Consider the following 14,671-nt stretch of genomic DNA (forward strand, 5'->3'; position numbering starts at 1 on the left):
TAAACTATTGAATATTTGAAAAAAACATTTTAATTTTTTGTATTTAAAAAGAAGGGTTAAACTAAACTTTTAAGCACCAGCAATAAAAATGTACAGTGTGTAAAAAGTACACTTGTATTCAGGATAGGAAAACTGAACAACTTTAAACTCTTTAAAATTTAGAAGAATTTACAGATGACAAACTATGTTTGATTTTTAAAACATTTAGGAAAATCACCAAAAGAATAGAAATACTGCTTATAGATTACAATTACAGATAGGGAAAAAAGAACTATAGTTATCCATATGAAAAGAAAAAAATTTCTTCCTTAGCTCATGTCATACGCAAAAAGTTCTCAATAGATTAAAATCTAAAAAAGAAAAACAGAACTTTAGTAGTTCAGAAGAAAATGTAGAACATATTTATGACTTTGAGATAAAAAAGAGTTTCTTGAAAGAACACATAGAAAGTGCAAGCCATAAAGAACAGATTAAAAGTTTAAAACTGTTCACAAAAAGACAAAGTTACGAGAAGCACAAAAGAGTGAAGTCGAACTCTTTACACCATATACAAATATAACCTCAAAATGGAACAAAGACCTAACGTAAGATAAAATTATAAAACTCTTAGAAGAAAGCCTGGCTAAATCTTCATGATCTTGGCTTTGGCAAAGGATTCTTAGATATATTACAACAAAATCGCGAGCTACACGAGAAAAAAATACATAATTTGAACTTAAAATTAAAAACTTCTGCGCTTCAAAGAACACCATAAAAAGTTAAAAGCACACTGAATGGGAGAAAATATTTGCAAATCATATATCTGATAATAGTGTAGTATTAATGTATATAAAGAACTCTTGGAAAAAGACAACCCAGTTTTAAAATGGGCAAAGGATTTGAACAGGAATTTCACCAGAGAAGATATTCTAATGGCCACCAAGCACATAAAAAGATGCTTACATCATTAGTCATTAGTGAAATGCAAACCCATTATGAAGTACCAGTTCATATCCAGTAAGATGGCTACAATAAAAATAAAAAGGAAAATAAGTGTTGGTGAGGATGTGGCAAAATTAGAATCCTCATACTTTGCTGGTGGGAGTGTAATAGTACAGCTGTTTGGAAAACAGTTTGGCAGTTTCTCAAAAAGTTAAACGTAGAATTACCATATAATCCAGCAATCCAGCAAGGTTGCATACTGTATAATTCCATCTATGTAACATTCTACAAAGGAAAAAACTGTTGAGATGCAGAACAGATTAGTGGTTGCTAGGGGCTAACGAGGAGGTGGTGATGGGAGGAAGGGAGGTAAATATGGTTATAAAAAGGTAGCAAGAGGGATCCTTGTGGTGATGGGAATATTTTGCACTTTACTACCTCGGTGTGAATGGCCAGGTTGTGATACTGCACTATATTGTACTATTGCAAGATGTTACCACTGTGGGAAACTGAGTAGTGTCATGTAGGATCTTTCTCCATTATTTCTCATAACTGCATATGTTTCCAAATAAAAAATTTACCTACCAAAAGATACATTTATACAGTAGAATATTATACAGAGTTTAAAATAAGTGAACTGGAAGGAACTGCATGAATCAAAATGGATAAATTTTGAAAACAACTTTGAATGTAAAAATGCAAATTGCAGAAGAATATATACATTATATTTATATAAAGTTTGAAAACACCTTGTTTTTTGATCCATATGTACTTATGATATAAAAACTACATGAAAATTCAAATTCAGGATAGTGATTTCCTCTGGCATCAGCATGAGAGGAGATAAGTTTGTGAAAGGAAGCCCAGGAGATCAATTACATCTATAGTGTTTTATTTCTTTAAAAAAAAAAATCTGAAGTAGGTATTATAAAACGTTGCTTTTCTGAGCTGGATGGTGAATATAGTAATGTTAGGCTGTTCTCTGTACTTTTCTTTATGTTTATAATATTCTAATTGTTACACACAAGTATGTATATGAATAATTGAAATTTTTTTGAATTTTATAAGTATTGCATTTTAACCAGCAAACTAATTATAAAATCATCTATTAACTTATAAATGGATTCTTAGAAGTGCTTGCCACAAACTTATCCTAAAAAATATTAGAGCTTGTATTCCCAGTTGTTAATATTTTCTCTCTCAATATTGGCTATTCTAATTTTTTTTAATTTTTATTTTTCAATTATAGCTGACATTCAATATTATGTTAGTGTCAGGTGTACAGCACAGTGGTTAAACATTTATATAATTTATGAAGTGATTTCCCCCTGCTAAATCTAATACCCACCTGGCACCATACATATTTATTACAATATTATTGACTGTATTCCCTATGCTATACTTTATATTCCCATGACTATTTTGTAACTACCAATTTGTACTTCTTAATCCTTTCACCTTTTTCACTCAGTTCCCTTAACCCCCTCCCATCTGGCAATCATCAGTTCTCTGTGAGTCTGATTCTGTTTCATTTGTTCATTTATTTTGTTCTTTAGATTCCACATGTAAGTGAAATCATATGGTATTTGTGTTTCTGACTTACTTCACTTAGCATAATACCCTATAGGTCCTTCCATATTGTTGCAGATAAAATCTCATCCTTTTTATGACCAAGTAATATTCCATTGTATATGTGTACCACATCTTCTTTATCTAATTGTCTATTGATGGACACTTAGGTTTTGCTTCCATATCTTGGCTATTGTAAATAATGCTGCAGTGGACATAGGACTGCATGTATCTTTTTGAATTAGCATTTTGGGTTTCATTCAGATAAATACCCAGAGTATGAATTGCTGGGTCATAAGGTAGCTCTATTTCTGACTTTTTGAGGCCCCTCCATACTGTTGCCATAGTGGATGCACCAATCTGCAATCCCACCAGCAGTGCACGAGGGTTCCCTTTTCTCCACATCCTTGTCAACACTTGTCATTTGTTGATTCATTGATGATAGCCATTCTGACTGGAGTAAGGTGATATTCCATTTTGGTTTTAATTTGCATTTCTCTGATGATTAGTGATGTTGAGCATCTTTTCATATATCTATTGGCCATCTGTATGTCTTTGGAGAAATGTCTATTCAGGTCCTTTGCCCAATTTTTAATTGGATTATTTGTTTTTTCTGATACTAGCTATTTTAGAATGATAATACTAGGTACCATTTATTCAGTGCTTACTATGTGCATACCTAATTATAAGCACTTTACATATGATACCTCATTTAATTCCTAAAGCAACCCCTTGAAGTAGGTATTACTTCACATTTTCCAATGAGGAAACTGGCTTAGAAAGAGTAGTTTGTCAAAGGTCACACAGCGAATAAGTAGAACCATCAGAATTGGAACTCTCTGTGACTCTAAAGGCATGCTTGTAAGCCACTATGCTGTCTAGCATTTCATATATATATATATGTATTTATATATATATATTATATATATAATATATATAAATATATATATGTGTATTTCTCATAAAGATTCTGTAATATACTAGAGTTTATTGAAAGGGTAGGAGGGCAAACATTATCTGCTGTATATGATAATTTCTAGAGTTCAAGAGACCTAAGATACGAGCATCTAACCACATTTTTGTTCCTCTGTCCCATACACTCTATTCATACCTGATTCCCTTCTGTTGTTTATGTTGAAACTGTCCATTCCTGAAAAATCTCAATGGGCAGGGCTGCAATTTCCAATGTTATATTATTATAGAAAGAAGTTGGAAAGACAATTGAAAGAATTGAAACTGGGAAATGAACTAAGAGCCAGCTCAAGTATTCAGGATGACTTGGAACTTTATGTGCCATATTGCATTTCAAAAAGAACAGAACTCACGTCTTCTAATTTCTGATCTTGTGTCATTATTATTCAATCTTTCCTTTAAAAAACGATCTGAGAAACGTTAAGCATAGTTAATCCACAAATATCACTTGTTCTTGTCATTCTCTCTGCTGTACTCCTCCACTAGATGTCCTCTTCTTCCTTCTAGAATTACCCTTCATAGAAATGAGCTCTTGCTAGAATCTAGAGCACCATATTCATAATATTTTTTTTTTAACCTGGAATAAGGCACAGGATAGAAAAGAGTAGAGATCCTACCTCCTGCTAAAATCAAGACACCTACTCTATTTTTCCTCAAGAATCATCAAAACCAGTAGATTCTACTCTTTTAGATATACCAGTCCACTTGTTCAGTGTATTAATGATTGATGATGGTAAAAATTTTTGGCAACTTGGATTAAATTGTTTGGTGAAAACTGGAACAATGAATTTTAGATGATATTAACTGTTACCTCTGGCTTACAGAATGTGAAAGTAAAAGTCTACCACTAAGAAATGACCATGACAAAGTAAATGTCTGGCACCAGTATCCTAAATGTTTATACTTTATCTGGTTGTAGTTATCTATGTTCTTTGATTTTCAGGTTAAGCCTGTTTGTTTTCCAGAACCAAAAGTCTGCCCGTTCTTATAAACATGTTTGTTGATAATACTCTACTAGAATCCTTTGTTGAGGTATCATAACATATAAGAATCCCATTACTCATCAGAAAGAATTGATTTACTCTCTTACTTGAGAATATTAGATTTATTCTGTTAAAATTATGATAACTAGCCATGTAATTTTGTTTTGAGGCTTTAAAGGAAATATATAATTGTGCTGGCATAGATGTGCCTATAATTTAATCTTTCTGAGTTTATGGGTTTTTTTATGTTCTACCTTGGAGAAAGATTATTTATGTTTTACCTTCTTTGTTTCCTAAGGAACTGGCATTTGATCCATATGAATCATATGCTCGAGATATTTTACGACCTGGTTTTCATGATCGTTTCCTTAGTCAGTTATCAAAGCCTGGAGCAGCACTTTATTTGCAGGTATAGTAATTTTTAAATCAATATATGTGATGTCTAAAAAGTAAACTTAAAAAAAATTAAATCACTTTGTTTTCTAGTCAATAGGCGAAGGTTTCAAAGAAGCTGTTCAATATGTTTTACCCAGGCTGCTTCTAGCCCCAGTTTACCACTGTCTACATTACTTTGAACTTTTGAAGGTAAGAAAAATATTCAAGTGTGATGCAATTTTTTGCCAACTTTTTTGTGAATTATTATATGTGCACCCATGCACATTAGTCTGTATCTATTTTCTTGTTTTAGTTGAGAAACAAATGTAAATGAATCTGCAAAAGAGGGGCATATTTTCTCCAGTTTAAATGGTGTATTTTAAAGCAGTGATCAGATATTTTTTATCTTGTGCCCTTATGTTTTGTTTACATGGTCAGTTACTTCAACTCATGCATCCAAGTCTCCATTTTGGGACCTCAGCAAATTCAAGGACTTAGTGTGGGAATAAAGGCAAATGGGGAGTATTAATTACCCAATTTTCATAGCTCAAGTCTGCAAATATCTCTATAAAACTGCTTATCGCTACTTTAGAAACAGTGAGCTGTATGTAATCCCAGTAAAAATTCACCATGTGATCACAGTTCAAAATACTCTATTTAAGAAGCACAGACCAAAAAGAAAGGGTTTTGCTTCCCCCCCCAAACCCCACCTTTCCTTTTCCTGCTATACATTGAAATTAAGAAAAAGGGAACCTTACTCTATATAAATAATAATTCAGTAGTGTAGTTCAAAGTTATTTAATTTTAAATATTTTATGTATCTAATGATGTCTCCTTTAGATTATGGATAATATGTCTCTAAAAACAAATTTTTTTCAAAAATTTTAAATAATGGATGAGATAATAAAGATATTCTATTTACCTTTACTGAACTAGCCCCATAAAAATAAAATTAAGGCATGTACTAATACTATTATTATTTCTTTAGCTTTGAAAGAATACTTCATTAAAGAAAAGTTCTATTTAATATCAAGATTTTGTTATGGACAATGTATTACTAGAAATCATGTTTGTAGTGTGCAGGAGAACATGATGAAATGGACTGTCTATAATGAATCGTTGAATGAATAGAAGGACTCTGAATTTGGTAAATTGGAAGAACTCTCATCCCTACATTTTCTTAGGTCTCTTTACATTGTAGTAATTTGGACTTCAGTTAGATTTTTCAAATAGGAATGTTTGATTTGGGAAAGGACTAAGAGAATTAAAGGATTTAATCACCAGGTAGAATTACAGATCTCTTAGCTCTCTGTTCTAGACTTCAAACAAACTACCATTCTTCACCACCAAGTAATATAGGATAATTATTTTTAAGAGAATAATCAAGAGGAAGCACTTGGTGTGTAAAAATCATTCCTTACCAAGAATTCATTATGACAAACCATAGTCATGGGACATTTGCAAATAAGTTTGTTATATAGAATCCTTCATCATGGGATTTTTAAACCGAGACTAAGGAAACTCTGAAGGATTAAAAGCCATATGAAACCTCAAAGCAGTTATTAATTTATAAGTGAGAAAAGAAGCTTTGATGAAGGTACAGAGAGCTGTAAAACCTAATCATCTTAATATAAGAGTAATTATTTAATCCAAGTGCAAGCAAACTAAAAATTTTTTAATTGGTGGGTTATGTTAACAGTTTTAATTTTTAAGTGCATCATTCAGCAATTTAAAAGATTTCTATTGGTTTAAGCCTGGGTATCCCTGGTTCATATTACTGCCTAGATTTTTGAGAACTAGACTGACTTGAAGCATAGTCCTTCACTTTTTCCCCTTAACGTCACAAATTTACACAAATTGTAGCCCCAAATGCTTAAGTACTGGAATTGTGGGAAAGGATCAGAGATAAAAATTTAGAACTGAATAGTGCAGTGAGTGGAAACCTTAGGATCAAAAACTAAGAAATATTAAAAGTAGATTTTTCCCCCTCCCAAAGTTGCCTTTTTCTTTAATACTGCATAAAGCAAATTAGAAAAGGCAACTGTGAATTGTGCTACCTCATACAGTTTAAACACCTACCAATGTCCTTCACAATAGTGTGCAAAAACTCTTTGTAAAGAAATATGCTGTGTAGATCCTTTCTACGAATATCTTGTATGCATTTGTTAATGGCTTTGGTTTGCTGCTTTTCCAATTTGGAAGCTGGACAGTATCAAATATCTTCTCTAGATCATTTTTCTCTACGTTTTTTAATCCACGTTTTGCGTCTGGTTTAATTGCTGTATGCTTAAGACCGTTTTTTATACTGCCCATGAGCAGATGTCTTAATACCAGCAATAAGAGGATATTTAGAAAACATAATTTCTCTCTGAGTCTTATAAAAATACTCCCAGCAGAGATCTCTTTAGCTTTTATTCCCTTGAGTGAACTAGCTTTCTAAATTCTAAATTTAGGAATTCTTATCCAGAAATGATGGGCTCAAAGCAGTGAGCCAAAGTGGTATATCTGACCACAAATGTTGAATATCTAAAGTTAAGCATAGGATAGTGTAATTTCAGGAGCCATTGTAAATAAATAGCTGATTATTGTACTACAGATTTTTATTTTAAATCAGTTAAACTACTGTGAGGTGCATTTATAGTTTTGGTAATTTTCTCTCTGATAAGAACAAAGAGATGGTTTTAAAAGGTATTTTATTTTCATGAGCGATCCTAACACTTTTTAGTGTTGATTTCCTGTTTAAAATTTGACTCCTTTCTACCCTTTAGATTTTAACTTGCTTTTGCATTATTCTTGCATTTTTTTCACCATTTTTCTCTCATTTCCTCTCCTTCTGGAACTCCAGTTACATGTATGTTGAACTACTTTATGTTGTTCCACAAGTCTCTCAGACTGTTAATTTTTCTTTTTTTCTCTTTGTTCTTCAAATCAGTAATTTCTATTGATCTGTTGATAGAGCTAGTTATTATACTTACCCTAGAATTTCCATTTGGATTTTGTTTTATAGTTTTCAGAGATTCCCTATCTGTCCGCTCAATAAGATCATGTTTTCCTTTAATTCTTTGAAAATGATCGTAAAAGCCACTTTGAAGTCTTCCCTAAATCCAACATCTGGGCCCATTTGCACTCGGTTTCTATTAATTGACTTTTTTCCCTGAATATGGTCTCTTTTTTGGCTAGTTAGTTAACAACTCTGAATTCTGTTGTGTTGAGGATTGAGAGGATTGTTGGAAGTTTTTTTTGGTCTGGGAGTTTTGTGGGTTTTTTGTTTGTTTGTTTGTTTGTTTTATTGTTGGTGTTTTTACTATAGTAGGCTGTTAACTTTCCTGGACTCAGCTGCAGTTTGTCTCTTCTGTATTGTGAAGCGGCTGATATCTCTGTTCACTTTTTAGAATTTCCATATGCTGCTTTTTTACCTTAACTCTCTTGGATCTTCCCTACACATGTATTATTTGACAGTCAGACAAGTGTTTGGACAGAGATTAGGTTCAGATTTGGGGGCACAGTCTCTGTGGTTCCCTTATACCTGGAGACTCCCCCTTAATTTCCAGCTGCTCTGCCATCCTCTGGCTCTGTATCCTGGCACCTTAAACCGGACTTCAGCTTTCTGCTTGAGCTGTGTACAATGGAGAATAAACTAAATTTTAAAAAAGCAGCAGAACTCATCCATTATAGCTCTATTTTGCAATAGTAGATTCTTCTTTGGTCTCAGCCTGCTTTATTTGTCAGGCTCCCTGGGGTCTTCCCATGGATGCAGAGTTTAGCAGTCAGCCAGGTATTGGGGTAGAGTTTACTCTCAGATTTTGTGTCCCAACCCTTCTGCAGTTCATTCACTTAGAGATTATCCCCTTAAATTTCCTCTTAAATCTGCTCTCGTTCATCCCTAGCCTATAAAGCTACTCTTTTCCTATCATTCTTCCTCAGTGTCACCATGGGGTGTTGGGAAATCCCTAATTTCATTCACAGTGTACACTTTCTAGTTGCAGTTTTTCAAGAGTAATCATGCTACTGGCTTATACTTTCTTTCAGATGGTTTCCAGTGTCTGTAAATAGTTATGTTTTATATTTTGTACTGATTGAATAATTGTTATCTGCAGGAGGGTTCTCAAGACTTCTTCACTCCACTATTACTGCAAGTTCTTGAATTTTTATAATTCTTCAGTATTTGTTTTGGCTGTGGTGTCTACAATAAAAGGAGGGGAAACAGTGAAGGGATGCAACTCAGATTCCTCAGGAAGACAAGAGAGCTGCTGATGTTAGAAGATATATTACAATAAATTCAAAGATAAGAATAGCTGGATCCTATTTAAAATACGATTTTAATATTGGGCATGGTTAAACATCAGTTGTACTTATTTTTTAAAAACTGCTCTTGCTTTTCTTCATCATCTTTTATCTTTTCCCTCACCTGGATGCCAAAATTTTTGTGTTTTCCCTTCTCTTGGTTGCATGTATTTTTAAATTTAATATTTGAATTCAGTAGATAAAAGTGTTGTTGTAAATATGCCATTTACTTTTTCTAAAACCTCGTAATATTGTCTTATTTCTTTGATTGATGCACATTTCAGCCTGGAAATTGAATTTACCCTCAATCTTATGGATAAATCCATTAAAAGCCCATTTTAAGAAGGAAGGTATACAGAAAGCTGAAGAGCAGATATTTAGCATCTCCTCAGAGTGTTAAATTATTACTTTTTAAAAAAAAAAACCATAGCTTTATTGAGATATAATTTACATGCCATAGTGTTCTCCATTAAAATGGTTTTGTTTTGTTTTAGTTTTTTAAATTTATTATTTTAATATATTTATTATTATTTTTTTAAAAATATTTCAGTTTCTAAGCACCTGTAGGGAAGGAAAATTTTTTCTCAGCCCTCTTAGATTCTCTGGCTGGGTCTGAAAAGTAAACTGACAAAGACAGATTAACAGGAGAAGAGCTTATAAATTTACTTAATGTGGGTTTTACACTGCATAGGAGCCATATTGAATATTTTAAGCTGAAGGAGATTGAGAAAACAAGCAGGAAGGTCAGTAACCTTCCCTCTCCCTTCTGGTGTTTCAAACTCTTTCAACGTAAAATATTCAATATGCCAAGGTACCATTTTTTGAGGGGTAGCGTGTCCTGAACGCCATCACACCCTTCTCCTGCCACCACCCCCAGCCCCATCATTTACTCATGAAGTTGATCTAGAAAAAGCAGTGACCCTTTTGCTATCAGGTAACAAACCTGTTACACCAAAGGTTGATTTTTTAGCAGTATGAAGAAAATCAGGAATTTATGCTGGTCTCATTAGGATTAAAGGGAATCAATGTAAAGTGGGGTATAAAAAGGGAAATAGGGAAATGTAGGCTATTTGTTGTCCAACTGTCTGTTGAACAGCTTTGCTTATTTATTGTGCAAGTGCCTCAAATTCACTTTCTTCAACACTCGCTATCTTTCCCTGCAAAACTATTCTTTCTATGCTCATTCTCTCAGTGAGGGGATCTCTAACTGGTTGCTTAGAATAGAAACCTGGGAGTCCTCAACTCTTCTCTCTCGTTCTCCACATCACATCCACTTAGTCACCGGGTAAGTCCTTTTCATTCTTGAAAAGAATCTTCTTTTGTATTCATCTTTTCTTTTCCTCCAGTACTCTATCAGAGCCATGATTATCTCATCTGGATTATCACAAATCTCCCTTCATTTTTTTGCCTTTCTCATCTCCCCTTCCCCCCACAATCTGCTCTTGATAATAACGAAGCAAAGCCATCTTTCTAAATTGTAAATTTGATCATGTTAGTCACTAGCTTAAAACGCTCAATGGTTCACCATTCCCCAGGTTAATGTCCAAGTTTCTAATAAGTCTTGCAGTCATGACTTGGTCCTTATTTACTTCTCCAACATTTTGATTCATCACCTCTCCCTACCCCTCATCTTTCCCATCCACCAGGCTCTACCTGTCAGCCAGTTTCTCTCACTCCTGGTCCTAAAAGTCTCTGAATCACACATGCTATTTCCTCTGCCTAGTACATTCTTGTACCTCTGTTTCCCAAGGCTAATCCATTCTTATCCTTTAGCCTTCAGGTCTTCTGGAAACCTTCCTTCTGGAAACCTTCCCTGTTATCCTCTCTTCCTTTATTAGCTCAGAAGCTCTTGTTAATGTATTTCCAGAGCGCCCAATATTTTCCCCATCATAGCACTCTGTCATTCGTCTTCAGTTTTCCACTCTAAGCTCTAACTGCAGGGACTGGTTTGCTTGTTCACTATTATATTTTCATTGCTAATAAATAATGGATGGTAAATTAAATATTTGTCAAATTAATTCTTATTGGGACTTGACTGCTTCCCCTATAGGTTTGCTTTTTTGAAGTTTTTTTTCCCTTCTCTCAGCTACTATTAATATTCAAATACTTTCTAAAAGTATACAAAAAAACCACCTAATTATCTTAATAAAATTTGTCAGTTTTCTCAGAAAGCTTGTGAATTTTGCTTTTATAAACTGTGTCTCAATTTATATTTTGTGATTTCATTTTTATGTTTTCAACCAGTGGCTAATTTAATAAAGATACTGTTTTATTTAAATTACAATTAAGGAAGAGTTATATTATTTATACTGTAAATTTGTACTATTTCATGTAATCTATAGAGCCTTGGTAATGATCACATGCTCACTTATCTAGGGCATTTAGGCTGGTTAAGTAAAGAAGATCAAATTCTGTTAATATCATTAGTATCACTTATTGGTTGAAATTTTGTGTATTATAAGAGATTATCTTCATACATGAAGTCAAAAAATAACTTTTGGTGGGAAAAGGAACTGGTTATGAAATTTACTTCCTGACTTAAAAAGTAATACGAGTAATTAGAGTCTACAGACAAGCTCTAAATCAATCTCATTTTTGTTAAGAATTTCATCATCTTCACCCATATCTTTTAGTTGTGCTGCTACCATAAAAGAATAGTTCATTTATTTGCATGTCATTGTCTTACTTGCACTCAGCCGTTAATGGAATATTGAGTTATGCCATAGCAAAGAGTCAGGAGCAGTTGGTTTAATTAGTTAGTTTCTGGAATAATTGGATAATATTCCATACATTTGTTAAGAGACTAGTAAATTAAATTTACTCTTGACTATATTTTCTACATTGTAATCTGGTCTAGTAGCTCATCAAACAGTCTACAAGTACCCATTCCAAAATAAAACATGATCCCAATTCTTGCTTGTGTTCTCACATTTTGTGATGATCTCTTTATATGTATACAATATTTACGACAAAGATAAATCTTTATTTTTATGTCCCAAAACTTAGAGAGTTATGATGTATTTATTGTACATTTTGTCATCTTTATGCGTTGCAATTTAGCTGTTTGAATGGAGTAGGTTTTATTTGGTGTATCTCTTCTAATTAGGTATTTTAAAGTCATTTCTTTGGATAATATATTGAAAAGGTCACTGAACTGAGAGTCAAGAATCCTGGGGTTTGGTCCTGTCTGCCTGCACCATCAAATAAATGGCAGTTCCTTAATTTTATTTACTCTCATGTTGGAGAAAGTTAATTTCTAGAAATAAAAACATGAATTCAAGTTTTTATTTTTAAACAAAGGGAATTATTATATGTTTGTGAATTAGTTGAAATCTTATAAAATGCATCAGGTACAACACTTTATTTTTTATGTACAAACCAACCTTGAGTTTTATTCCTCTCCTGAATACTATTAGGAATATTGTTTTCCAGTTCAGAGATCCTCAAATTTAATCCAATTTAGTTCCCGGGGTTTCCATTGGACAGGCAATGTACCATATTTACTACTGCCCCTCCTAGTTATTTCTAAAGAACCAGAAAAAGAAGTAATCACTGATAAAGGTGGCTGCTTTCTTTTGAAAATGTAAATTTTATATTCTCTGTAGAACATACGAGTTTTCATTGTTCTTTAAAATACGATTATCTAAATAAATTTAAATACAATTTCATATACAATATACTCTTAGAACTTGATATTTTTTAACTATTTAAATGAACTTCATTTGTAAAATTAAATTGTTGTTATTAATCAATGAATGTTATTAAATAGGCACTCATGGAAAGCAGGGTATTGAATATCACTTTGGTAACAAGAGGATGCTGCTGCTTTGTGGAGTCTCATTTACATTCTAATTGCCACTGCTTTGTTTCTGTAGCAACAATAAACCACCCCATTGATGGTAGTTAGCCTGAATTATTTTGTACCAATACCCATACTAATATATCAATACCAAATCAGCTATGTTGAGTAAAAGAAGGAAAGAATGCTTAAAAGTCATTTATTGCAATGAAATTTATTTTATTAATAGATGCTTGACTAATGCTATGAAGGTAAAAATTACATTTAAAAATTATTTCATTTAAATTATATTACATACAAAGTTTTATGGGATTTGAAATAGACTTTGGGTTTGTGGTTTTAAAGTATGTATATTTTTGAGGTACTTGTATATTCTGTATGTGAAATGCTGTAGTTTAAATGATAAATGACCCAGAAACTTGAACCATTTTTAGAATAGAAAAATAAAAAGCATGTCTAAATGGATTTGTTACTTTCATAATTTGTTTTATGTGTGTTAGAACTGTCTTTTGTATGACTTTTAGGTATGTTTGCCTGAATTAATAATGTAAATATATCAAATGATAGAATGTGAAAGACTCAGTAATGTTCTGCTACCTATTGGTGTCAGCTCTAAAAGACTAAACAATTGCCATGTATCATATTGACTTGAATATTGAGTGATTAAATTCTGAAACAACTTTATGAAATAGTTTACTCTAGCGGTACTTTCATTATTACACCATGTAGAATTTTGCCCTTTCTTATTGAATATTGTTATCAGTGTTAGATTGCTGCCTTTGAAACCTAAACTTGATAAGGTTTATGGTAACATTTTGTCTCCAAAAATTTCTGCCAAATGAGAGGAAAATAATTTAGAAGGATAGAGATGAGAGGAACTTTGAGAGATTACCTAGAGCCAGCTTTCAGCCTACTAGTAATATCTGTTAAATAAAAATCTAGTATCTTTCTTTAGGAACACTTGGCCATTGACTTTCTTTAATTTAGCTGGCCATAGTAAAGAGCAATACTCTGAGTAAAAGATATTTGAGTATTTTTTAACCTTATGTTGAAAATTATTATGAATAGATTTTTGTTTGGGGCATCGAATAGAAATAGGGTAACTTTTCACAAGTCATGAATATACATGTGTGTATGCATAATTGATCTTTATCAGTTGAAGCAGAAAGGAATTTGTTGTTGATCTTTAAGGAATACCTCTCAAGAACATAAAACCCTTAAAATACTAATGACTAATGAAGCTCATTGAAAAGTAAGCCTTTGTAAATAACTTCAAATATTTTATGGTTTTATTTCTCAAGTCTGTTCCTTTATGGTAGAGTAAGTGTTCTTAAATATTGCATGAAAGCGCCATTGAGTAAATGTTATTCCTTAACTTTTCCTTTTTGGCTGCCAGAAATAGGTTTAGCAGTTTAATAAATTATTGTCACTCATACCTCAGTTAATTGCGTGCTTGAATTACAGCCACCTTGTTGTATTGATAATTAGTAGTTATTGATGATGACAATAATCCTTGTTATAACTACTAATTAAGTACAGACTTTCTGTCTGGCATATGTAGTATGTTTGCCCCTAAGAAAATTTGCTTGAGTTTCACTAATATGTATATTCCTAGTTTTAGTCAAAATCTTCACATGAATACTGACAAAGTTCTTCATGATACTGTTAATTCTCTAGTAGGATTACAAAGAAAACAACGTACACTTATATGTTACCATTTACAAAGTGCTTTGATTTTTAGTAACAGCTCCAAAAAGTAGGCAAGGCA

At 32.6% G+C, this 14,671-nt stretch overlaps 1 protein-coding gene across 3 annotated transcripts in view; it reads left to right on the forward strand.

Moving 5' to 3' along the window:
• The window catches only part of SOS1 (SOS Ras/Rac guanine nucleotide exchange factor 1), a 115,953-nt gene that overhangs the window by 63,168 nt on the left and 38,114 nt on the right, over nucleotides 1-14,671 (forward strand). For all 3 annotated transcript variants that reach the window (XM_033124509.1, XM_033124510.1, XM_033124511.1), the window contains 2 exons: nucleotides 4,744-4,854; nucleotides 4,932-5,030. In XM_033124509.1, coding sequence (XP_032980400.1) covers nucleotides 4,744-4,854; nucleotides 4,932-5,030 — 210 coding nt within the window. The remainder of the gene's footprint in view (nucleotides 1-4,743; nucleotides 4,855-4,931; nucleotides 5,031-14,671) is intronic.

This window comes from Rhinolophus ferrumequinum, chromosome 13, assembly GCF_004115265.2.
Source record: "Rhinolophus ferrumequinum isolate MPI-CBG mRhiFer1 chromosome 13, mRhiFer1_v1.p, whole genome shotgun sequence".
Lineage (NCBI taxonomy): Eukaryota > Metazoa > Chordata > Mammalia > Chiroptera > Rhinolophidae > Rhinolophus > Rhinolophus ferrumequinum.